The sequence below is a fragment of the Stegastes partitus genome, unplaced genomic scaffold, assembly GCF_000690725.1.
Source record: "Stegastes partitus isolate 25-593 unplaced genomic scaffold, Stegastes_partitus-1.0.2 Scaffold49, whole genome shotgun sequence".
In the NCBI taxonomy this organism is placed as follows: Eukaryota; Metazoa; Chordata; class Actinopteri; family Pomacentridae; genus Stegastes; species Stegastes partitus.
Window position 1 is genome coordinate 431,352 of NW_007577780.1, and position 25,090 is coordinate 456,441.

Genomic DNA, 25,090 nt, shown 5'->3' on the forward strand with positions numbered 1-25,090 from the left:
TCCCCCCCAAACAGTCATGTCTTCCTTTAATTTAATCTGAGTTTGTTTCCAGTTCCACCCCTCCTTATCGGTTTCTTGAACCCAGACATGGCGACTGCCACTCTGGCTGTCTGGAAGTTGTCCTTTAACAGAAAAAAAAACCCACAGTGTTCTCCTCCAACAGCTTTTCATGCTGGCATGTGTCCATCCTCTGTACATGAATACATGAGCTGCCTTTGTTTCTGCGGCCCTGTATCAGGTTACTAGGCATGGCTGTGCCGTGTGTTTAATGGAAATGCTATGCAGGAAAAGGCCATGTGGCAGTCTTGAATATATGTACATCCGTAATGGGATACTCGTGAGTTCCCCTTAGAGTAACTGTTTGCCTTATTAGGCTGTCGTCTTGTGACTGCAAACAAACTGGTGAGTACTTTGAGATGGAAGAGATTCCTGAGACCGGTGTCCTGACTGGATACTGTATACATTACTGTACCTTTGGCTCCAGGATAGGGCTATAATGTACGTGCGTTGCAAAGTCACAGGCCATCATAGTGTAAGTGCTTTGCTGGGATGAAATACAGACCCTCAATTTATTATCTTCTGGCAGCAGCACATGAGGACATACTCAGTCCCTTGACCATCACTGTTTATATGAGGCATCATAATTTGTTGCATCAGATGGATACCTCTGTTTTGGTCAGAGGACATGCAAGCCTTGGCTGATTAGCTAATGAGAATGAGTGAGGTTATAAAATGGACTTTTTATTATTAGCTCTGAGTCACTGTGGTCACTTGCATGCTATATTTCCCCGCCCGCTTCAGGAGAGAAGTTGCAAAGATGTGACTACCTCATACTCTGTTGTAAGCATTTCTTTATACGTACTGCAGATACATAACTAATATGTAAAAGCCACACACATGCAGCCTTACAGTCTTAGATTATAGAGGCGTGGCAGTTGTAGTTTTCCAGTCAGTGGATTTTCCATATAGAACGCGTGCCGGTGGAAGGACTTCCGACTTTATTGCCGGGACTCAGGGGAGCCACTGTGTTGCTGGCTGAGCGCTGTGTGCGAGCAGCACGGGCCTGTAGGGGATGAGCGTGGGGCTTGGTGTCCATAAATCTTGCCTAGCACCCCTCCTTCTCTGACACCTCAACCCACCCAACCCTTTCACACAGAGGCTCAGACACTGAGGCCTGCAGGCCTTGCCAGGCTTGCCAGACAGAGCTTTTATCTTCAGATTCTCTTAGCTTTACACTGACCCACAGCACCCTGAACTAATCATAATGGCTGTTGGACGACTTTAGGTGACCACGCCTCCCTCTGACCTGACAAAATTTTAGGTCAGTAGGCTATGTGAGACTATAGTAGACCACCCACGATGTAACAGGTCATTTAGTCTTCTACTGAGTGTTATGCTTGCTGGGAAATATATGAATAAAATTAAGCAGTGGGGTCGAGTTATTTTACTTGTTTCAGTGCAAAAGCTGTAATGTGACACAACCTTAAAAAAATAATTTTGTTTTTGTTTTTTTTTTTTAAATTTCACAAAAAGAGCGCAAAACAAACATTTAAAATTCAATAGCTATTTAATCCAAGTATTGTATTTACAGCATAATCACCACATTTCTGATGGCCTTGAATGTCCACCATGACCATATATTCCAAATAATGTGCACATTACAGACAAATTATTATTGAACATGCTGTCACAATCAGCTTAGAATTTAGAATGAATGGCAATAGTTTATGGCCATTGGTTGCTCCCCCCAAATGTTTTAAAATGCTCAAATCAGAAAAAATTGTTGCAAGTGATTTAAAACATGTGCAATTTGTAGCATGCCAAAAACACTGCAATTTGCCATCATGTTGTCATCTACAAGGAAATAAACATAAACTCAATGCAGTTAGAATGCGGAGGGAGGACAATAGGGATGCTGTGTACCCTTCTCTTGCCTCTGTTGATTTACGTCGCTTGTTTGGTTTATACAACTGACAAAATGTGCTTTCTTTATGTGATACAAGGTGGTCTGGTGATTTTCAAATGATTTATTTGCAGGAGGTGTTCTCTTATCAACAGTATGACAAGCGTAAATTAATCCCATGAAAGTCACAGTTGATACTGGGAAGTCCCGTGAGGCTGCTTCTGTGGTTTAGCCGCTGTTGCGACTTGCAATGCATGTCTAGCCGTGAAATGCTCTAATAGGAGACTGCAGTATATTACATAGGTTTTATGGCCTTACACCTTTGCAGAACCTACTGTTTGCCTGCGAGATTAAAGATACTGTAAAATTCTCCGAGCATGACTGTAAAGTTGGCAGTGATTGATTTGCTTCATACTTAACACGCTGTTTCTGTGTCTTCACAGCTCCATCCACAGTCTCTATAATGCACCAGGTCAGTCGTACTGTGGACAGCATCACCCTCTCCTGGTCCCAGCCAGACCAGCCCAATGGAGTCATCTTGGACTATGAGCTGCAGTATTATGAAAAGGTACACTCCATTGCATTCATTCAAGCAAATGGAAACACTGTTTATACAAGCCCTACTGATCTATATGAATTCCATTTCCTCCCCACACTCCCAAGCTAAATAAATCATGAGCTAATGGTAGAAAAAATGACTCCTTTGTTTAGTTGTATATGGAAATTCACAATATCTCCTCGCGCTTGTTTGCATAGCAGCAGATCCTAGGAGGCATGTAGAGAGAGCTTCTGAACATTGCTTAGAACTTCTGCTTATTCTCTTTCAATTATAATCACGGTCAGTCACTGGGAAAGAAAACCACACTCGGCCCTGCAGCAGGGCCACTGGGGATTGATGCGCAGAGACTTGTGGTTGAAACAATGGTACGCTGACTGCTGTAAAAATAGTTTTTGAGGGGCAAGCTCCTCCGAATCAGCATACTTTCTCACAAGAACACTTCCCCTCGCAAATTTGAATTGATTCGAACATCTCCTGAATGCATATAGCCATTTGCAGGCATGACGAGACAAAAACACATACGTATGCACATGTGCGAACGCAGGCACACATACGCAGCATTTGTCAGGCTTTCGCCTACATGCAGGGCCGTTCCACTTTTGAGTATAATTCCCTTTTCTGACACTGCTGGAGAGAGCTGTCAAAACAATTGTCCTGGCCCCTGCTGTGGCTCAGAAGTGTGCGCTGAGCAGTGTGTTGAAGGGAGCAGCTAAAAGAGTCTCAGTCTCTGCTCTCAAACCTGTCAGCATTCTGCAGAGGAGATGGCAGTGAAACACAGCTCTGATCATCAGAAGGCATGGCTCAGAGAAGCCGCCTGACCTGAAACTGCCACCAGATCTACCTTCTTAACTGCAGCTGCTGGATGTTTGCTGCTTTCAGTCCTGCTTCTTTATCAGACATTATGTTGGGTTTTTTTTTTGTGGTAGCAAATTATTCATATTAGTTCTATTGACGTTACCTTGAATGTTTTGTAAAATGAACATAGCGATGTCACCTGACATATTACTGCTCAATCTGTGCTGCTTCAGCTCCTGATATTTCAGATACGGTACAGATCTGGTTTAAAGCAACATTGTGGGATTCTCTTTAACCCTTTGAACTCCAAGCAGTTTCTTGGCGGTTTTATCATTTTTCCTCTCTGTGTGCTCTTTTTTCACTACAATATAAAGTCCTGCAGCTCAGTGGGAACAGCAACAACCATGGCTAGAAGTAGAGAACTCAAAAATGTCTTTATGTAGTATGACAAAGTTTTAATGGCATAGATCATGTATAAAGAATTTCTTTTTTTTTTCTTTTAATTTAATTTATTTATTTCCCAAAAATGTTAAAAACCTGGAAACAACATGTACTTCATTTTTTCCAAGTCTCCACATATGTTCTCAATATTGGGGGAAAAAAAACTCCTTTTGCTGTAAATATTTAACTGTCTACATTTGAAATGTGTTTGCATTCTTGTCTCCAATCTGTTCTGTGTAAACACAGCCTGCAGTTCAGCCCAGTTCAGCTGATTAGTCCTTGAATTTGTATCACGCGACTGATGGTTGCAGCTCAGTCACTAATATCTTTCTGGTTGCATCGAGGAGGGGGGGATTTTTTGTTTTTTATGGAATCTGCTGTAAACTGTTTATTTTTGGTGAGTTTTGAAATGACATGTTACACAAACTGAAAGTCACACATAAAATAAAAATCTGACAATTGTTTCTGTTTTTACGGTTTCTGGCTTTGATAAGGGGTGTAGTTCTAGTTAAATGACATGCTTGTTTTTTAAGCTTTAGAACCGCTGTTTGGGTGGGAGGGTTCAAATTGTCGGAAAAAAGTCAGGATTAAAAACTCTAAACTTTTTTTGAATGCTTTTTGTGTCCTACTTTAAAATAATATGTACTTTACTCACGTGGCATTTCCTAATTTTTATCCTAACTGTAATTACTAATGCACCCACATTGAATATGTTGTTGTTTTTTTTATTCTCCCAGGACCAATCAGAATATAACTCCACCACCATCAGGAGCCAGACAAACACAGTGGTCATACGTGGCCTCAAGCCAGGAAGCATCTACGTGTTCCAGGTCCGGGCCCGCACCGTAGCTGGGTTTGGACGCTACAGTGGCAAACTGTACTTCCAGACCATGACTGAGGGTGAGAATTCAGCCAATGTTCACCAGAGCACGCAGAGTTGTTATCACCTCTCATGCGTGGCCCATCGACACACCATGTAGTATAATATGGATTCAGACAGCTGCGGGAATGAGAAGGAAGCATGTTGTGGGGTAAACAATACCCGCACTCCAACATCAGATCAGCGTGGCTCGAAATCATGTTGTTATTTTCACTGCGTCTTTTTCAGTTTTAGGGAAACATCCCGAACGCTATAGTCATATAATAATTTATTTCACCATATTTACAATATGCAAAGAAACATTTCTTGTCAAATAGGACTTTTTGCCATTTTCCACCAGAGGTCTTTCAGTCAAGGATGAGGTTAAAGTTGTTTTGTCTTTGTAATATGACATGACTGGCTGAAGACGGAACATTCAGCAAACATCAGTCAAGTAGGTTAATGTTAGAGCCAGGCCTGGGTTTTCCCCTCTGAACATCTCATTTCCTTCAGCCTGCAGAGCCCAGAGCCATCATTAGCCTGAACTCTCACACAAACATCCTTGATGCTGCCACACGCACATCCAGCACTAAGGATATGTCAAACAGACTCATAACTGTAGATATTGTGTAAGCAGATGATGTATATGGCTTTTCACTGGAAGCATTATGTGCACAAGAAAAAAAAAAAACCCTGATTAATTTAGTTTAAAGGCAATAATACAGTTTTTGTGATGAGTACATCTCTGGAAATGCTTCAGGTAATTGAAAGTAACAGGGAAATTGAACTAGAAAGTGAAAATGAAAAAAAGTAATGTAAATGTGCTATAAATTGTGTTTTTGAAATTACTTGGAATTGTAGAGATGTTGAAATCCAATACTTAAAGCAAAAGTACAGATGAATATTTTTTTTCCTGAATACTTTGGCAGCTGTATCGTACAATTCTTACCTGATCTACTTCAAAGTTTAAAAATAAAAATAAAAACTACAAATGTAGGGGACTAGCAGTTCTCAGCAGAATTTCATCAAGACTCAACACAAATTTCTTGCTTTTAGTCACTTCACTCTATATTTATGATATTATTAAATGCCTCGAGAGAAATCATAATTGTTGGTAAATGTTGTACATTAATAAGTCAGTTCTATCTACTAAAAACGACATTACACTGTATTATCGACTATTTATTAGATGTCATCCTCCTCATGCAATGCAACATTTATCATTATTAGAGAAGCAGGTAAAACCCTGGGGAACCCACTAACCCGTGTATCTGGTCGAAATCGTCAAGTTGTGTATTATTCGTGGTGCTCAAGAGAAGAATTTGGCTCTGACTCTATGTGCCCATTCAGTAGCCGGTTTCACATTCTTGGCTGCCTGATCAGCCTGGGTCTCACCCAAACATGCTCTCTCTCCTCACTTCACACACTTTCTGCCAGATGATTTGTCCATATCTGCGGCGTCTGAGCACATTCAGTGTGCTTTGGAAAATGGTCCATGCAGCCAGTCAAGATGCCAAGATGCTCATTGGTTCACCCAGCCGTATGTCTGTCTGTCACCCATTGCTCCCTCCATATGCAGCGGCTCAGATGCTTGCCCATATGTTGCAAGCTTGTGACTGTGCGTGCACGTGTGTGCATACGTGGCATTGTGTTTATCCATGTGTTTCTTCTTTCTATAGCGGAATACAACACCAGCATTCAGGAGAAGCTGCCTCTCATCATTGGCTCGGCAGCTGCTGGGTTGGTGTTCCTCATTGCTGTGGTTGTCATCATTATCGTCTGCAACCGGTGAGTCAGTCCTGTCGCAGTCTTACAGAAATCCTCATCTCAACTCGCTTGCAAAAATGGAAATTTTTCCCTTTTTTGTTGTTGTTGTTGTTGTGTTACATCAGATAAGGGTACAAGAGGTCTGTATAAATGTAAGTTGCAAAGGTACATTGCGTTTTGTAATATGGATTGAGACAGCTGCAGAAAAGAGAAGGAAGCATAATGTGGTGTAAACAATGCATGTACTCTAAAATCAGATTAGCATAATGTGAGCATAACCATAAACGTGAGTAGCAAAGATAAAAACATCTGGGTTGAAATATGTTAATTATTAATACGTTTCAATGCTTCCAGAGCAGAAATAATATATAAAAGTCAACTTCTTTCAAATTAAAGCTCTGTAAATGTTTCTGTTTGACTGAGTATGAGATGGAATTATGAACATACGTATATTCCCTCTATATATATATATATAGAGAGAGATTTTTTTTTAATTGGATGTTAAATAGACTTTTTTTTTTTACGCATATTGCTATCTTGAATTATGATTTCATACTGACATCCAGTAGGTTGCACACCGCATTGAAGAATAGACCCAGTGAAAGTCAATGACTGAGTATAATGAGAACTTACACTTTAAACGGATGGAATATAAAATTACATCAAATAGTAAGTGTGCTAAACTGATATGCATGAAAACTTGCTCCGTACAGAAGATCGTATATCTCGCTTGCCTCAGTTCCTAGTCCAATATCAATATTTTAAAAACTGTATAAGGTAATATGAAACCTGAGACTGAGTCAGTGGCAAAAACTCTGAATTGTACAGTGACACTGACAAGCATCTGTATTTAAGGTTGATTTGTTAGACCTGGCTGAAATCTGATCTGCTTACATCGTATTAGCTTACTACTACATACTTGATCGTTGATTTGTTTTGCCACTGTTGGTTATTAAGAAACTCTGCCTGAGGGGTATTTGTCCTGTCTTGTTCAAAACTCTTAATCATGCCCAGACTTAGGCTGTCTTTTTTTTGCAGTCTGTGTGATGTAACTAAACTAAACCACAATGCATCACACAGCTCCTGTCAACAGTCTGTGTAAAAGAAAAATTATGATGCTTGTCTACTAAGAATTTAAAAATGCACGCTCCCCTTTATTGTATGACGTTTGAATGAAAGACAAACTGTAAAAAGCCTTTTGAAACAATTTTGAAGCAAGCATTTTCAAAAGAAAAAAATAAAGATATATTTGTGTAGGATGCCTGCATGGTTTGATATCTTGATTCAGTGCAGCCAAAAAACAAACAAACAAATGCTTCTCTACCTACTCAGTCCTGGCTCTGCTGGTGTGTCTTTAGTGTAAGTAGACCTGGGGGTGTTTGATCTGTGTTTCTCCACCTCCCTGCTCCCTATCTTTGAACCAGAGCTAGAGTTCTTTGTCTTTCCCCCAGGAGGCGTGGCTTTGACAGGGCTGATTCAGAATACACAGACAAACTGCAGCACTACACCAGCGGCCACAGTGAGTAAACCCGCCGCTCCTCTCTGCTCAGTTCCCTCCTTTCGGCACCAGACACACCTGTCTCCATGACGACCACGTTACATAGTCATCTCCATGGCTATCATTCAACCCTCCGCTGCCTCACACACCTGTCTCCATGGCTACCACCTTGCATTCTGGTGTCCTTGGCTACACAGCGCCGCTTTATTTGCCCGTCCCCCTCACTTACGAAGTAATCTCGCCTGTTGTTTGACTCTGCTCGCACAGAGTCTGGATTTGCCCACATCAAAACCAGTCTTCAAGAGTGTGTGTTCTGTGCATCACATTTCATAGTTAACTAAATCCATTGTGCTGAAAATAGGTCAGTCTTCGCTCACGTTAAGGCCATTAGCATGCTAATGCACATGAGTCATTTGCCATTGTTAAAAAATTCAAAAGACTTGGTGAATGAATGGAATTACTCAATGATTTTCTTTCTTCATACGGTACAGTAGCATAGAGCTTAAATGACAATAATGCAGAGATAAATCTGTGAGGAAAAGCCGAGAAGTAATTTCTCCCTGGCTCCGGCTAATCTGTCTTACCCCTGCCTGATTTGAAAAACACAGATCTATTTCCGTCTTGAGTTTATGACCACATCTTAATTTGTGTGTTTGATGGTGTAATTACCATCCTGCTTCACCCATTATTTATTTTTTATTTTTTGTAAATCCCACTCTAAAGGTGATTGCTTTCTCAATAGAATCCAATCATGCTGTGCAAAGAAGTGCAGTTCGCGACTCGGTGAAAAGTGTGCCAGTAAAAGGCTCGGGTGTTTCACAGCTATTAACAGCAGAGGCCAATGTGTTTTGTGTGCACCCTGTCCTAACACCAGTCACAGTTCAGACTTCTGCCCTTGTTTTTTTGGTGGTCTTTGCCATCGCAGGAAGGTGGTCTGCTGAACAGCGCTTTGGTTTGGGAAGAGATTGTAGGGTTTTAGTAATGGGGGGCTTTGCCTGGTAAGATCCTCTCCATCTGTTCATCTCTGCAGCATGTTTCTTCAGCGTAGTGTGCCAGGTTTTGAGGCAGTGTGCATGCTCGTCTAGCTCTGCTGCAGCCCAGGCATGAGTTCAGTATCCATTCAAATAGCCTGCGGCCTGATGTGGAGGTATGAGCCGAATAATCGGATTTAAAACTCGGGACACTTAAGTCCCTGAACACTTAAAGGCCACCTTAAGCCAATTTACCTGGCATCAGGGCTTAGGATAGCCAATTTATTTCTTGGAGTGGAGCTGAGCGATGCTGATATAGGGGCCAGGTTTCTCTCCTGAGCGTTAATGGCTCTATGACTCACAGGAGATGATATATATATATAAATAAATATATATATATATTAACTCACCTTATCACAGTTAAGAGGACTGGAGGTACCATGTCCTTGCTGGCTGAATAGTTACTCACAGTAGCCATGAGGCACCAGTCATAACCACCATTTGTAACCCCTCTACCTCCTCCATCTTTCATCCTTCACCACCGGAATGTCAAGAAATCAAATAATTGTACAGGAATGTGTGAATGCAAGGTGAATTGATTGTTAATGCGCCTGACTGCGTTTCACTGTCAAGCCCACAGGAGTGTAAGCATGACCACAGGAATCAAATATTATAGTGGCTCTTTCCTTTTTTACAAGTGACTCCAGGAATGAAGATTTATATCGATCCGTTCACATATGAGGACCCCAACGAGGCTGTGAGGGAGTTCGCCAAGGAGATTGATATATCCTGTGTGAAGATTGAGCAGGTCATTGGTGCAGGTAATGGAAAAAATCTGACTGAAACGTGGACGGAATACAACACCATAGAATAGCTTGGTTGTTAGCTGATCACTAAATAGAAGTAGATGCAAAGAAAACTGCTTACTTTTAGTTGCGTGTGTCACTCTGAGTTTGATAGAACTATTGCTTTGTTTTTGTTTAACCTCATTACAGGAGAGTTTGGAGAAGTGTGCAGCGGTAATCTAAAGCTTCCAGGTAAAAGGGAGATGTTTGTGGCCATAAAGACTCTGAAGTCTGGATACACAGAAAAGCAGAGGCGGGACTTCCTGAGCGAGGCCAGCATCATGGGGCAGTTTGACCATCCTAACGTCATTCATCTGGAAGGAGTGGTCACCAAGAGCAGTCCTGTCATGATCATCACTGAGTTCATGGAGAATGGATCTCTGGACACCTTTCTCAGAGTGAGTTTTGTATTTCTGTTTCACCTGTAATAGTTGTAACTGAAATTTTTTTGGATCAGTAGTACACCTGTGCAATTTAATTTGACATAATTTTCCACAAATTTAACTTGTTTATGGACTGCATAGTATGAAGTGACGTATAAATATACCACTGCACAAAAATAGTCACATATAATAATGCCATTCCAAGGTGTTTTTATATTTGCTACTGACAGTTGCATATTTAGCCATTTGATAATGAATAAACAAGAAAATACTGGTAAGTCACATCTAACGTTGTTTGATATCAGAATGACACCTAAAGAAAACCGCTGAAAGATCCACGCCGCGGCTGTACGTGCTAACGGTAACGCTTACTTCACAGCCTGACAGCACGAGCTGCTTCGCTGCTTTGAAGCTCGGAGGTCTCAATTGAAGGCTTTTATTGTGACAAGTCTAAAAATTGATGTGATGATGTTAGTGTAATGAGAGCGTCTGACGACTCCGTCCAACAGTGCACTCGACAACTGCTGAGCGTTCTGCCGACTACCTGTCAAAAACTGACAAGAGGCAACCACCCCTGCTATGCAAAGAGCATATTGTTAATCAGAACACAAGCCAAGATTTTTTCTTGTTTTTTACTATTAAACCAATTCATAATATTAATGTTAATAAACTACAACTGGGTAAATTTACCACCAAAAGTTGTTGCAGAAATTTTACCACCTCAAGATTATGACTTACTTCTTACTTTTTGCACATAAACACTTAGTCTTAGTCCAAGTCTCCTGTTTAGTTCAGTATCTATCACAAGTTACTCAAAGACATTCTTAACTACAAATATATGTGTTTACCATTAATACAGTTTTGCTGTCTATAAGGTATATTTTCTGTCACACTGAACTGCATAATAAAGAGAAAGGCGAGGCAGAGTCCAAGACTTTCTCGTGCTCTTTGATGTCTCTTATTTTCGCTTTGTATTCACTCATCCTCTTCGTCATATTGCTGATAATGCTCCACTGTGTATGGATGCAAATAGAAGCCACATTATCCCCCCACTCCCCCTCCACTCCTTGACAAGAAATATGCAGTGCTCACAAGTTCATTGGATTTTTAATTTTCATAATCTTACCAGGGAATTATATTACAGAGAACTGGCCATGCTCCCCCATTTACGACCCACATAAATAATTCAAATACTTTGCTAGACTTAAAATGAGATGTCAGATGTTTAAAAATGAAGCCGGCTATGAGATGAGATGTCAGACAACCCTTCACCATCTGTCTTGGGATGTTAGTGAAATAATAAAAACAAATCTTGGACTAATATAGTTTTTTGTGTGTGCTTTCATCTACCCTAATTGCTTATTTTGCATTTTTAGGATAAACCAAAAGTGGTCTCAATTATGGAAACTGGGGATGTAAAATAAACCCAGTAAAAGGGTTGTTTTTATGTAAACCTCTGGTGATGTGAAAGGAACTTTCTCTTTAATGCAAGTTTGGAAGTATAAATAAGTCCTGTAAGAGTGCTGCAGTATAATTTAACTTAAGCCACTTTTGAATTAAAAAGTTACTCTATAGTTGTGCTGTAAAGTCACTGTGGAACAAACAATAAATGATTAATAAGAACCGTTTATTTTTCTGAAAATGACTGTAATCAAAGAATTGCACAGCATTATTTCTGTCTGAAAACAGCTTCTACACCTTTAAATGATTTACAGCAGCATAATACCCTCTCTGTTAGTCAGTTTAGGCTTCCTGCTCTAACACTACATCAAAACCAACCTCTAGAAACAGACATGCAAGCTCCTGACAGTGCACTGTTCAAGCTGGGTTCACAGTCTTTATTAGCATTCTGCATCTGAGCTCCAAGATGCAAAGCATCAGCTCTTTTTGGAATTTGATCTCGCGGTGAAGGGTGTTTGTGTATATGTAGATGTTTGCTAAACATATTTGACAGCACATTGTATTCAAAACAACAGGGAACCTCTGCAGCACCTCACGGTGACAGTTTATGACAACAATTGCTGACAGTGTCAAAGCCTCTGAACATGGTTTGTGTCTTCTCTGAAGTGATTGCTGGGTGGTTGTTTAAAAATGGTCACTGCAGTCTGTGCTGAGCTGCCTGCTGAAGGATTGTCTCCCCTGCTGCCTCCTACAGGAAGGCCCGCGGGGTATCTAGAGCAGGAATAGATTGATCAGAGCTGGGATGGTATTCAGAGCCAACTGTAAGATGAGAAAGTAAAAAGAATGAAAGTCAGCCTTTGATGTAAAACATTATTTTCATATAAATCAGACTTTTATTCACATTCATGGTTCTACCTTCCAGCTAACCTGACCCTGAAGACTTTGGAGGAATCTGTCCAATTAAATTATATGCAAACATAGCGCTCCGATTAGGTGGCAATGTGTATTTGTGAGAAAGGTTTCATGAATAATGCATTCTGCTTAATTGCTGTGGTACATGAGGAAGAGCAGCTTGACGTGAGGAGAAGCATCCACTCAGCTAATGAGTAGCAAAGCGTTTGAAAGAGAAATAGGCCAGAGGAATTTGGCTGTGCTCTGGGCCTTGCTCGGCTGTCCTTCCAATCCCCTCTTTTAGCCTTTCTGTCTGTCCGCACCCGGCCCCGAGCTCCCATGCTCCATTCTCTGGAATCCTCTGTTTTCCGGGCGTCGTGGTGGGTGGTGGGGAGAGTGCAGGTGTGCGCAGTTGGAGGCACAGCTGCACCACTGCTCCAGACACTCCCCATGCATGGGGTAAAGCCCTCACCAAACCATGGAGGGGAACAGCTGTAGACAGCCAGCCAGACCCGGCTTAGTCGTGCCCAGCCCTGTTGAGGCCAGTTGAGCCCGGCCCAAACCTTGCTGTCGGTATCCTGCGGGGCTGCTTGAGGGAAACTAAGCTTTAAAGTAACTTTTCTTTAATGAGCCTACACAGGTTGGGTTCCACATAAAAAAGACTAAATTAAATTGTTATGCACTCCGGATAATGTTGTGATATGGACTGCATTGATGAGTTCTGAAAAAGCCTATTACAATCAAAGTTTATTAAGTTAAAGAAGAAAACAAACATAAACAGAAATTGAAACATTTTATCTTAAATGTGATTATAGAAAATCCTGATTGCGTTTTGTTGTTAGAGAAAATGACCCAATCCTCTGTTTTATTACCTTTCTTTCTTTCTTTCTTTCTTTCTTTCTTTCTTTCTTTCTTTCTTTCTTTCTGCATCTAAACCCTAATATCAGACACTTAGAGGCATATTGGGAAAAAGTTGGATAAAAAGGTTGAGGCAAGGCATTGAAAGGTTACTTTAAAAAAAACAAACAATAAACTAATTCTTACACTAACTAACAATCCAAAATAGCCAACATTTGGCAGGCAGTTTGGCCCCTATGTTCAATAAATATCAGTGTGTTTGACTGAAATTAGAACTTTAAAGTTGAAATATATCCTGATAATCTGACTATATACACATAATGTCGGAGAAAATCTCTTTATGAGTCACTCCATGCATGTAGCACAATGTGTTAGTTTTACAGTTTGTTTCCAACTAATTGCTTTGCTGGAGGGCTGCTTCAGGGAAACTAAATCTTTAAAAGAACTTTTTTACATTAACCTATACTGGGTGAGCTCCACACAGGAGTGTCAATGTATGATTATTATGACTTTAGGAGGTCAGGTGTGTGTATTTGTAATACGGACTGCATGGGTGAGCTCTGGAAAAATCTGTTACAAGAAAGACAGTCAAATTGAAGTTTATTGAGTGAAATGTAAAAATGAAATATTTTGTCTTGAATATGTTTTAAATGTGATTATGTCATCTTTTGAAATCTAATTGCATTTTTTTGTTTGTAGAAAAATGACTCACTCCCCTGAGTCACATTTTTTTTGTGTGTATCTAAACACTACTGTCAGACAGTAAGAGACATTTCTGAAAAAGGTTGAATAAAAAGGTTGAGGCAAGGTTGTCACAAAACAAATAGCTGAACATTTCACAGGCAGTTTTGCACCTAGGTTTAGTATATTTTATGTCTTTGACTGAAATCAATTATTTGAAGTTAAAATGTACCCTGATGGCCTGACTCTAAACACATGTTGTCAAATGAATTTTAAGGAACATCTCTTCTGAATCACTCAATATGATATTGAAACACACATTGTCTGTTTTGCAGCAAAACGATGGGCAGTTCACTGTGATCCAGCTTGTTGGTATGCTGCGTGGCATCGCCTCGGGCATGAAGTACCTTGCCGACATGAATTATGTGCACCGTGACCTTGCTGCCCGAAACATCCTGGTCAACAGTAACCTTGTGTGCAAGGTGTCGGACTTCGGCCTTTCACGCTTCCTGGAGGATGATACATCAGACCCTACTTACACCAGTGCTCTGGTATGAAACATTCAAATCTTATCTTTTCCCTTGACATATAAATGAGACGCACGCTCACTACAGCTGGGTCAATGCGTTTTATTTTGTAAACGAGAACTTGCCTGACATTGAACTGCTCTGATTGAGAGTTCATTTGCCTGCAAGTTTGATGGATTTTTTTTTTTTTAAGGGTTAAACCGAGGTCTGACGTACACACTACAGTGCTCTCCCACACTGCTCTCCCTATCTAGACACACATCACCTGTTCTCTCCTTCCTCCTTCTCCAGTATTTCATGCACCACACTTTCCTCCCAGGGGTTTTGTTATATCCATCTCCCAGTTTGGATTACCATCGGTATTGTTAGCGTGAACAGCGACTCTCTCCAGAGCCAGGACACTGTGACGGTCGGGTTTCGGTCTCGCTTCCCTCACTGATGTTGCGCCCTTTGTGTTCACAGGGAGGGAAGATCCCTATCCGATGGACTGCACCCGAAGCTATCCAGTACAGGAAGTTCACCTCTGCTAGTGATGTGTGGAGCTACGGGATCGTCATGTGGGAAGTCATGTCCTACGGAGAGAGGCCGTACTGGGACATGACCAATCAAGATGTATGTGTTTAAGCTGCCTTTGGTACTTTTTAAATTGGAGGCTGATTCTTGAGTCAAAGTTCCCCTCGAACATTTTTAGAGAGGCCTCAATACAAACTTACATTTCTGGCTTCCTGAGTTTCATTACAGCCTCATATTCCTCAGAGATGCGTTTTGTCATTGTATCTGCTTTCCCTTAGCTAAACAGCGGCTTTCACACATGGGTTTTATATGAAAATTCCCCCACACTCACCACAGAGACATAATCAGATCATTTGCAATGCACAGCAGTGCTCAGTGGACAATTTCTGCTCTTGACTGGAGCCTCCATTTCCTATCTCCCTCTGGGTAGTGGAGGGGAGAGCAAATTATGGGGAGAGAGATAATGAAAATAGTTTCAAATTGAAAGTGAGAACACTAATGTGCTAAGAGGGACTGAGGACCTCAACGGTTATCTTATTAGCAGCTCCAGATAGTGTTTCTGCTCCATCGGGGTCCTCGTTTGGAGGTCTCATGAATGAGATTAATCTGGGTCTGAATGGAGCTTCTTTAATGGCCCTGATAATGAGCAGGGGATTGCTCGTCCTCGTCACAAGTGTCCTCCGGGTTGTTCCACTCTGTTAACTGTGCACCACCTCTGTGCGCTCCCCTCGACCAACAACATCAACTGTCCGAGTCAGACATATCTTTAAGGTGGCTTTATGGAGAGAGAGCATTAAATACATTGTAAAAGGCCAGAGATGAAGTCACTGCTGGCAGAGTGCGAGTGGAAATGTGAAGTTGGTGGAATAAGGTTTATGTTCTTTCTGACCTAACTGCTGTTTCACAACTCCTCACGAGCAGAGCTAATGCGGTGATTTGTGCACAAATATATATATTTATACTTTTACATGTATTTATGGTTAAGTAATAACTATAATTTAATAGTTTTGACTCTGAGGCAGTTTTGCACGTAGTAATGACTGCGGCAGTTGTTTTCGCGTCCTGGTGTGAGGCCCAGATGCTCTTGTAATGTTTATCAGTGCCAATATTTTGCCAATATTTTTTATGAGACGTGACAGACTGTTGTGAACTTAAGTTGGAGCTAGTTTGCAAAACATTACGTTATAAACTCATTGCATCCATACGTCCTGTGTGGATGGTTTCCAGCTGGGTCATTGTGCTTATTGAATTTAACTCCTTTACCTTTAGCTTTATAATGTACTTTAGTAAAAGTCGAAGATGCTTGTACCTTACATGAATATATGTATATATATATTTTTTTGCAAAAGTAGTGCTCATTCAACTACATTTCAGGGAAAAATATTGTACTTTTCTATTAGATTAAATTCAGCTGTATTGTCATTGCACAGAGCACAAGCACTAAGACAACGAAACAGTTTAGCATCGGACTAGTTGTACAAAACCAGCAGTAAGGTGCATTATATACAGAATGAGTAGAAACAGTATATATGGTTTAAAAACTAGTTTAATGCTATGAGATAGATGCAGTGTATATATACAGGATGAACAGTATGAACAATGGAATTTTTTTTTGCCACTGTATGCAGCACTTGTGACTTTTTAGTTAAAGTTTTTTTTTCTTTAAAACAACTAAAAAAAACAGTGCATTCTTGAACATGAAATCAATATTTGTCACCTCTCAGAAAAAGCTGGACGGAGCTTTGTGCCCCTTTTTCATACTTCAGGTTTTTATGAGCACTTTTGTGAGCAGTTCCACCAGAGAGACCTTCCAGCTCTAAACTTTATTGATGATTTAATTCAAACTAAATAAAATTGCAAAGCTTTCAGAAAAGTCCAAATAAATGAGCTCAGATTTTTTTTATTTATTTATTATAAATCTTCCCTGCCGCATTAATCATCTCACAACGACTTCAGTCGCTCTTGTGAGCCTTTTGGAAAGAATCTACCCTATAGACTGGGAAACACTGGAGGGAATTAAGCAACTTACCTGTATAAGTTTTTAAAAACTAGCTCCAGCTAAACACTAAAATACTCCTGCCACTAACAATCTAGTAATGTAATAGATAATAAAGTTTTACTGCCGATTTTTCTTCAGAACTAGTACTTTTTCTTTTAATGCCTGCATAGTACATTTTAAATACCTCCATATGGAGGTCGAATTTTCACACTATTGTACTGTTACATTTATTTAAGGAAAGGATACAAGTACTTCTTCCAAAACTGGTCGCACACTCTCTTCTTTCCATCAATCGACCTCCTCTTTGTAGAACCTCCTAGCGACCCTTAGAGATCTGTGTCTCCCCCTACAGGTTATCAATGCCATAGAGCAGGACTACCGGCTGCCCCCACCCATGGACTGTCCCAGCGCCCTGCACCAGCTCATGTTGGACTGCTGGCAGAAGGACCGCAACAACCGGCCCAAGTTCAGCCAGATTGTTAACAACCTTGACAAGATGATCCGCAACCCCAACACGCTGAAGGCCATGACTCCTCTATCTTCAGGGTGAGTGACGAGAATGCTGCTGATCAAATTTGTTTTATATGATTTCCTTGTGTTTGCTTTGTCAGCAGTAGAATATGGTATAGTCTGTTGTTTAATGTAAATTTTTTTTCCCTTGCTCTGTCCTTCAGTCTCCGTGCGGTATGCGCATATGTGTTCTATCTCAACCCAGAAGACAGGCCTTTGATTTCAGCATCATTTCGCACTGATGCAGATCTTGAGCATCCCGAGCAATGTGATGCATTTGAGGTTGTCTCAATATAAAGAACCTTCCTCTTCCTCGCAGGAAATTCATACTCTTGCTGCAGTGACATGCGTGGCACAGTTCACTTTTGCCGAACACAGTGTCTCTTGTTTCTCCTGGCGCCGAGCGGTTATGTAAATTAAAGCCTTTTGGTTTGATAGATCAGATCCTTCCCACGAATGCTGCAGGCGAATCCTGGATTGAAGCAGTTGTGCAATTTTCGAAACAAAACATTTTCAAGCGTTTCTGCTCTGGGTGTTAGTTTCCTTTGAGAGCCAGGGTTTGCTGATTTCCATTATCCCCCGTCTGTACTTTCATTTGTGGTGGAGTGCAGGACCAAGGGCCAGATTTTCCACAGACACTGAGTGAACATATTGGCTCCCCGAAGCCTATCACTTCATTTGGAAAATACCCTCTATAAGGAAAATATTGGTTCACGGATAAGGCCAGCGGGATGCTTTAAGTTCTGTCTTGCGTTTTGAAAATGTAATGTAATAATTCATGTTTGAATCAGACACAGGTGGTCTGAACTGGCTATGATGTTAGACCTGCCATTCTGTATTATCATTACACTTAATGGCCCCTGCTTGTGTCCCCCTCAGTGTTCATCTCCCCCTCCTGGACCGCAGCATCCCAGACTTCTCCAGCTTCAGCACTGTGGATGAATGGCTGGATGCCATCAAGATGGGCCAGTACAAAGACAACTTTGCCAACGCTGACTTTTCTACGTTTGATGTGGTGTCTCAGATGACCATGGAGTAAGTGCCGATGATTCCTGGTACTCTGGGTTTGATAAGCACGAGGAAAACGATCACAAGAAGCGGGTTTGCTCAATCTTGTATATCCCCCTAAAACCCGAACGAACACCAGACTCTTGCCTCTGGCTCGTTATGAAAGACGCCAGCTCTGCATGTAATTAGCAGATCGTAATATTGTAGTCGCAAGGCTGAACGGTGGGCACAATAGCTCCAAGCCATAACAGTGCCCTTTATTCTCTGCCATGTGTGCAGCAGGCCTCTCTTTGACCTCAGTTTAAAGACTGCGAGGAAACTTTAGAATATGGGGTTAGTTAGCTGAAATACTAGGAGGAAAATCAGCTCAATATATGAAATGGAATCATGTTAAGAATGCCAGTGGGAGATAAAAATCATTTCTTGTCAAAGGATAACAGTATCACAAGCCGCAGTTTAACCCACAGAGATGTTGAGCTTCGGTTCTTTGAACACAACAGATGGCAATGTGCAATCCCACAAGTGTGAATAGGAGAGAGGAATTTCATTGTTGTATGGATAAGAAAGTGTTCAACAGACGCTGAGTAAATGATGTTTGGAGCTGCTGCCGCTGCCTTGATACAATGCGGAGCTGTTTATTTTGGCAACAGCACGTGACCTCTGCCCTGAATGTTGTGTCTATGGTGGACCGGACTGAATAGAGATGTTGTGAATTTGTCGCTCTCTGCGTTTGTCTTAGAGTCGTGAGAAGTTTCAGTTGTAGAAAAACTGACATTCAAACATTGTTTTTGTGATTATATAAGCATTCTGTCTTCAAAAATGCATGAACACGCAGCTGCTTTTAGTCAGAATGACAGTGTTTCATGCCTGCATTTGTTACTGACATCTCACTTTTAATTTTTCTTTTCTGCCGTGATGCCGTCATGTCTTAGTTTGTCATATTATGCTGTGATATGTAGCATTATTACATTACCAGTGTCTGTGCGAGACTTTGTGGCTAATGCCAGGTTGTCTTTTTAGTATATTTACAGGTGATGCACGATATTAAAATTTCTGGCCAATACCAATATCCGATATTAAGATTTCTGATATCACCGATAACCGATATTACCGATGTCGATATTCAGTTTTTGTTCACACCGAAAAATGAGTATAAGTAAGCACTGTGAGAACGTGAAAACTATCAATACGTAACAAAAGTAAAACATATTTTAACATTCTTGACATTCAACTCCAGGACCATTTAAGTGAAAACATCTATGAAATAGCAGCAATATCAAATGTAGAGAGGAAGGCGCTACTGTTGGACAATCATCGGTTTTTCACATTGGCTAAATTTGTTCATCGAACCGATACCGATATATGGGAAAAAACACTGATATCAGCCAATACCGATGTGGTCGCCAACATGGTGTGCATCCCTACTATTTACGTAGATGGAAATAAAAATTGTATGTATGCATGTGGTAACATCAGCCGGACATCTGCTTCTGTCTATTCTTACAGTGACATCCTGAGGGTTGGTGTGACGTTAGCAGGCCATCAAAAGAAGATCCTCAACAGCGTCCAGATGATGCGCGCACAGATGAACCAGATCCAGTCGGTGGAGGTTTGACCCTCCCGAGCAGAGGGGGAGGAAAAAAAAAAAAAAAGCGGTTGGCATGCATGGCTCTGGGCGGCGGAGGATGGAGTGGATATTTTTTTGTATGTCTGGTCTTCCCACCAGGCTACCATTCATCCCCCCGGTCCCCTCTCCACTGCCCTCTATCCTCCTCTTACCCCCTCACCCTGACTCTCCCTCCATCCTGGGAATCAGCTGTGGAGAAAGTCGTGAAAGCGGAAGTCCTCGCGATGAAGCATCAGACGACCCACAGCCCAACCCACCTTTTAGAGCCAGAAACATGGGAGGTTAGACGTGACCAGCAACACATTTTTTCAATCTTCCACCAATTTTCATTTGATGTAGAACATTTATTTTTTGGTTTGTTTGTTCTGATAATTTTGTAAAGAATTTTTTAAAGAAAAAAGAAGAAAAACTGAAAAAGGAAAGGAGTTTATCTAAATTTATAGATGATATAAGGTTGTACACTAGATGAACTGCAGTAGGAAAGCTACCCTTTAAAAGGGCAAAAAAAAAAAAAAGGAAAAAAAAAGAAAACAAGGAAGAGTTGAGGAGACCATCCTCAGCAAGGTGTGGATATTGTCTTTGTTTTTAATTTTGGACATCGTGTGGAAACGCAGAGTTTTCTGTGGCCTTCTGAAAGGCAAACTGTAGAGGAGACTGGGGGATCCGACGTGCACACCCAACTGTTTCCCCAGGAAACACGATGAAAAAACAAAAAAAAAAAACACAAAAAGAAAAAAAAAAAAAACACAAAAAGAAAAAAAACAAAAACACATTCAATCAGACTGACAATTCACACGGTGAAAAGAAAAACGGTTTTTTTTTCTCATTGCAAGTAGTTTTCTATATTGTGTGACATTTTGTGATGAAGACTCCCTCTCACCATGCTTCCTCTCACTAAAGACAAAATGACAAGTTTTTATTTTTTTTCTTTTCACGGTGAAATATTCACAGCCTGCCAAATAGAACTCTTCTCTTTTGCACCCCAGTCATGATCCTGTACTGTACATATCAGATGCACTTGACCTGCCATAACATGACGACTCAGAGACGGTTAGAGTTGATCAGTTCTGGAGCAGAACTGACTACAGGGACAATTTAAGTTGTTGTCAACATCAGTTTATTTCTTTAATTTGTGGAGAGAGAAAAAAAAAAAAGAAAGCTTGTGGAGAAAAACACAAACTGAAAATTGACTTCCTACAGAGATCCACAGAATAAGGAAACAGGTCCTAGTGTTTACATCAGAGTCTCCATACACACAGTATGTCCCGTTATAGCGTCCTCCCTCATGTCGTTCATCTCCAGTGCCGTCTGTGCGTACATGCTCATGTTGCACACGCGCACCAAGAAGCTCCTGAAGCATCGGGACTCGTGTTTGATAGCATGCTGAGTGAGTGGTTAATTTCACAGTGCTTTGATTTGCTGCAATTACTAGAACTCTGTTTGGTAAGAGCTTGGATTTGACACACTTTACAGAGTATAATGTGGCTGCATTATATTTACTGTTCTTCTTCTTCCAGTTTTCCTTTTGAAAAGACATTTTTATGTTTAAAGTGTTAAAGTTTTGATACCACACATGGTTGTTTTACACACACACACACAACACACTCACAAATAGACTTTACAATCAGACGTTCATTGAATGAAAAACAAAAATGCAATGTGTTATATTATTGCAATTTCTGTATGGGTATTATTGAATTGTTGTTATTACTTTTAGATTTTTTTTTTTCTGCACTGAGTCTACTGTGTGACTCCATCAAACACTCTGGATCTTCCATCGATGCTTTGAAGTTATTTTTAAAACATGAATCATGTTGGTGCACAAAACCATGTAGATAAACAGCATTTTCCCTGTAACGGGCCTCGGTTTCAGTTTATAGGCAGTATATGCATTTATTGTATGGTTTCCTGTGAACAATACTGTCTCATGAGTACAGAGCTGTCAATCATTGTTTGTGTTGTTGTCAGTAACCTGTTGTAAGGGTTATGCAGGGGGGGGGGATGGCACTTGTAGCAATGCAGTGATTCCCCAGTGACAGTGAATCAGGCAGGGGTTTATGTACACAGCCAGTAAATGATATCAACAGTGCAGAGCTCCCACTGGGCTCCCGCTCCGAGACCTGACAGCCAGACATGGACGTCCAGCTGTGAGCCATCGGTCAGATGTGTCTGGTCGCAGCGGGGCGGCCGCACCCCGATCACAGCCGCTCCGTCCAAGGCACTGATTCCCTCCCCTGTCCTCTTGATCACATACATGCCTGTCGGCCACCTGTCTGCCGCTTCCACTGATCTCGACACAGTCAGCTCTGACCAGTTGTCCTGTTTCGTCTCGGCGCGTTTAAAAGCATCAACAGCAGCGGGCTGAGCTGACACTCATCGGCGGGGGCAGCTGTGTCATGTCTTGTCCTGATGCTGCGTGCCACCGAGTACGTGACAAAAGATTCCTCCGTTGTTCGCTCGTACCAAATCCTCAGACGTTGACCTGAGTTTTCGCGTTTGTCACCGCAGACAGCTTTAGCACCAAAGCCCCGGTTAAAGAAAGTGAGAAACCTCAGTTGCTGCATCGCTGTCATCCCACCTTTCGCCATCCTTGGCTGTCCAGATAGGTTTAAGGCCAAGAGTGGAAGGATTTTTTTTTTTTACTCCTCCTCTGCTCCACAATCCTCTGCTTGGTTATTTTCATCTGCAGTACAACACATCAGAACAAATATTTCCCTGGAAGCTTTTCATAACATATGAAACTGGAGGAGGAGAATCATGAGCTGTTAAGTCATAGCTAAGAAGCGAGTGAGAAGTGATGCTGTGACCTAAATGCCACTCATGCCAACGTGCAGTTTGATATTTTGTGTTTTTTTTTTTTTTCTTTTTCCCTGAGCTTTAGAGCATCTTCCCTTTCCATTTCTCAACACTTAACAGCTCATCAGTTTTATTTAGTGAGACTGTATGCCTTCTCATGGTACAGCAAATATTCCGTCGTCAGGAAAAACACTTACTGTTCAAGAAATTAAGCTCAAGTATACGCGAGGCTGCTGAGGTTTTGCTCCAGTCCCATTAAAGCTCATTCAGATGCTTGTCCATGGGTGCTGCCAAGACTTTGAGCTATTAATCAAGCAATTATCCTTGACGTTTGCTTCAAGGAACTACCTTAAACAGGGTGGCAGACGTTCTTATTGCTAGGGCTGAATATTGCTGAGATTGATTTTATGTTCCAGTATGTGACAGTATGCATACTGTCTGTATTTTCTTGCAGTTCCGAGAATACCTTTCTTTTTTTTGCCAAGGTCTTTCTAAAGGTTTGGTTTCTTGTTTTCCATTTCATCTAAAGGAAAAAAAAAACAACAACTTTTGTTTGAATGTGGAGTGTTGAACCGCATGAAGTATTTACTATATGTATTTTATGATTCTGCCGGCACAAAGGAGACATATTGTTTCAGTTCAAGCTGAGCAAAGATCATTGGGCCCTCGTGTCCAACTTCTGGACTACTGGACAAATGTATAGACGTCAAATTATTAATTCATCTGGTACAGTTTATATGATGGGCATAATTCTAAATTTCACTCAGCGTGATTATTTTTTTTTGCTTTGTTTTGTTTTTATTGCCTCCGAAATCAGACTTAATATTTCATCTCGGTGAAATAATTGTCTGTAAATTGCTTTTCCCAGTTCAGAAGTGCAGTTGGATATGTCAGAATATTTGATCACTGGGAAAGTTGACGGTTTGTATATACAGAAAGGTATTTGTGCGCTTTGCTTATTCCCCCTTTAAATCAGTTCTTTCTACTATTCACTTTCCACAAACACTATTTAACTTTCAACCAGGTGTAGTTTTAGTGTGAAATTTTACAACAACAAAAAAAAATATGCCACAGACTTCAGCTTCCCTTAAAAAAAAAAAAAAAGAAAAGAAAAAAAAGCGTTTTACAATTTTCCTCTGGAAATGAAAGATGTGTTGCGGTTGTGACGCCAGCGACGGGTTTCACACAGCGTCTGCCAAACTGCAACTTTCAGCGAAACATATTGTACTTTTCTCCTTTTACATCTGTGAAGCAAAGTAAAAGCGCTCAGCCCTGCCCTCAGCGTGTGCCAATTTTTGAAGGACGGAGGAAAACTGTTAAGTCTCAGTGTTACAGTTACATGATAGTGTGGATAAACATGAGCTGTGCCAGGCTGTACCCACTGGGCTGCGTTTGAACACCGCCTAACTGCAGTATGTTGAGAGCGTGAAGTCCGCCTCCTGTTGTGGCAGATAGAAAATGGCTTCTGTTTGAAGGCTGCAGGACGAAGCACCGGAGCGCCCTCTACTGCTGTGGTGGTCAGACGTGGCTTGTTGGAGGGACAGTTTTCAGGTCCGAATGCTGCAGCAGGGAGAACTCCATAGCCACCTATGTTCCCCTCTATGACCCTGTGTTTCTCTCTGTTGCCCCCCTCCCAACCCCACCATCCACCCTGCCCCTGGACGCCCCCCTCCTCCACCACCACTACCACTCTGGCTGTTGGTTAGTGCAGGCAGGGGACCTCGATGTGTTCCCCTGGTCTGTCAAAGCCCACATTATAGACCAGTGCCGGTTCAGACCACTGTGACTGATGTGGGAGAATCCTGTATTTCTGTATAAATGTATATTGACTGTAACCCTGTGAATGATGTAACAATTTCATTATTTGTAATATTGTCATTGGTTTATTTTCTAAAAATGGAAAGCCCAACTTGACTCTCCTCAATAAAAAAAATAAGATCTGTTATAAAAAATAAAATAGTGATGAGTAGTTTATTCCTATTTGTTCCTCTTTTTTTTCTTTTTTTTTTAACAGTAGTGATTTGAATGATGGCAATATGTCATCTGTGGTTTCAATCAGCAAATCATTGGGCCTTTATCTCCAACTACACTTTTAGAAATGCATAAAAGTTGAGTTATTAATTCATTAGGTACAATTTTTATGATGGCCATATTTCTAAAATAAATTTCACTCATACTTTTATTGTATTTCCTCTGAAATCAGACTAAATATTTTAAAAATCGTTTGGCATAAAATATGTATAATTTTATCAGATTTC

General features: G+C 41.0%; 1 protein-coding gene across 1 annotated transcript in view; it reads left to right on the forward strand.

The window, feature by feature from the left end:
- Positions 1-24,765, forward strand: part of ephb2b (eph receptor B2b) — a 124,333-nt gene extending 99,568 nt beyond the window's left edge. The window contains exons 6-16 of the mRNA XM_008306911.1: positions 2,347-2,471; positions 4,436-4,598; positions 6,237-6,345; positions 7,779-7,843; positions 9,492-9,614; positions 9,789-10,036; positions 14,188-14,403; positions 14,842-14,991; positions 17,244-17,437; positions 18,281-18,436; positions 19,916-24,765. Coding sequence (XP_008305133.1) covers positions 2,347-2,471; positions 4,436-4,598; positions 6,237-6,345; positions 7,779-7,843; positions 9,492-9,614; positions 9,789-10,036; positions 14,188-14,403; positions 14,842-14,991; positions 17,244-17,437; positions 18,281-18,436; positions 19,916-20,024 — 1,658 coding nt within the window. The 3' untranslated portion in view covers positions 20,025-24,765. The remainder of the gene's footprint in view (positions 1-2,346; positions 2,472-4,435; positions 4,599-6,236; positions 6,346-7,778; positions 7,844-9,491; positions 9,615-9,788; positions 10,037-14,187; positions 14,404-14,841; positions 14,992-17,243; positions 17,438-18,280; positions 18,437-19,915) is intronic.
- The last annotated feature ends 325 nt before the right edge of the window (positions 24,766-25,090 follow it).